General features: G+C 32.1%; 1 protein-coding gene across 1 annotated transcript; it reads right to left on the reverse strand.

The window, feature by feature from the left end:
* Window positions 377–1,710, reverse strand: LOC104788065. Its single transcript, XM_010513746.2, has 5 exons — window positions 1,615–1,710; window positions 1,191–1,259; window positions 1,032–1,109; window positions 744–940; window positions 377–625 (listed from the first exon to the last, which is right to left on the reverse strand). Exons 1-5 carry the CDS (start codon window positions 1,637–1,639, stop codon window positions 530–532), a joined length of 465 nt encoding a protein of 154 aa, XP_010512048.1. The 5' UTR covers window positions 1,640–1,710; the 3' UTR covers window positions 377–529.

Consider the following 1,917-nt stretch of genomic DNA (forward strand, 5'->3'; position numbering starts at 1 on the left):
TCAGTTGTAACTTGTAATTTAACAAATATAGATATAGATGAAATTTCACGAATGTACCTACCTATCTCTCTGTTTTAATTATATACGATTCTTTTGTCTTTTAAGCTGATAGTTAAAAATTAATTTATATAACTATGAATGCGTTATGGCCGAAATCCAATCAATATGTGCCGTATCAAAACAGGCCCACGTAAAAGTCACGACCTAATTTTGGTTTACTGATTTTTTCTACTCTAGCCGAAGCCCAAAACCACTCATAAATACCATATTTCCGAGTAATATTTTCACTGGACTTCTAGGATAAATCTGAAAATATTTGTTTTCTGGTTGGATCATTGAAACCAATGAAAAATTTCGTGTCAAGGCACAAAATAAAGACTTTATTTTAAATCCGAAACATACGATATAATTCATAGACTTGGAGATTAATCATCCAAGAAAAAGCTAGCAAACATCATAAACCAAATAAGAGTGTTGTTTCTTGGTTCATGTTTTATTCGAAAAAAAACACTCATAAAGAAAGACGAACTTAGAAGTTGAAGGAACTCGAATTCCTCCTGCACTCGAACAGCGAATCCATGAAGAAGTGGCATTTTCTTAGATTATTCCCTTCAACATTCAAACACTGCAATATCATCAAGAAATAAAATACATTAAACAAAGAATTTTGTAAATGATCCAACAATTAATTAAGAAAGACTCCATAAAAAAAAGATTATAATGATGGGTTTTGTGAGTCTTACGTCTTGAAATGCATTGTAGCTGATGCCACATGTTTCAGAATAGACCTTGAGTTTTTCGTTATCATCTTCGGCAGAAACAGTAGCAACTTCTTTAACTTTTTCAGCTGGTAATACTATTTCTTGTCTAACGGTACGAGGACCAAAAATGGCTTCAAAAAATCTGTGTCCCATCGCATTTCCAATCCCCCAATGAAAACCTAGTTTCCCCCAAGAAATCAACTAAACGGAAAACAAATAGATCAAATGCACAAGATAATTTACTTTTATTTAATTAATTAAAGACTATACCATCAGCAATGGATGATGACCCAAAGCCTCCAGAGTTCACTTTTTCAGGAGGAGGTGCTTTCTCATCTTCAGTTTTAACTGCACAGAGAGTAAACATTAGAGATCATAATATATAATTTTTTGGTTTTCATCAATGTGACTGAGCAAGTGTTTTTGTACTAGGCTTAGGAGACAACTTCTTAGATGACCACTTAGACCATTTTTTTCCAGTTGAATACGATCTACGTCCTGCAATAACAAGGGTAATCGAATTAATTAAGACAAATAACTAGCTATTAGGATTCAACAGGAATTAGGGTTACGAAGAAATTAGGGTTATGAATTACTTAAGATGAAATAGAACGATTTGAGGAAAGCATATGATGAAAAATTTTCTTTGATTGGTTCTTCTTCTTCTGATAGAAAAAAAAAAGATCCGTTTTCTTTGACTCTCTGTTTTTTAAGCTAGATTAAAAAGCTCAGTTCAATCAAATGCAAAAGAGAGAGGTAAATTTAAACACAAGGGGCTAAGATTCTTATCAAAATGAAGCGAAATTGTATAAAACAGCACACACAAAAAAACGTAGTGAATATGAAGATTTACCACCGAAGCTTGATCTGCGACCCATTGTGAATCTGTAGAAATGATAGGGTTTTTTTGGGAAATGTGGGCTTTTATTATATAGGTGTCTTGTGCTTGACCCCCACGCCCTCAGAATCGGAGATGTTGTTTCATAAATCACGCAATTAAAAATAACCAATAATATCAACTAATCAAGGGATAAGAAAAAGGCTTACATGTTCCTTTTTTTTAATTAAAAAATGCATTATCTTATTATATAAAGTTGAGTTTTGAAAATTAGCAATTAACAAAATTTTGACATGTGTAAAAATTAATATTTAATAT

The sequence above is a fragment of the Camelina sativa genome, chromosome 5 (genome assembly GCF_000633955.1).
Source record: "Camelina sativa cultivar DH55 chromosome 5, Cs, whole genome shotgun sequence".
NCBI classification, from domain to species: Eukaryota; Viridiplantae; Streptophyta; class Magnoliopsida; order Brassicales; family Brassicaceae; genus Camelina; species Camelina sativa.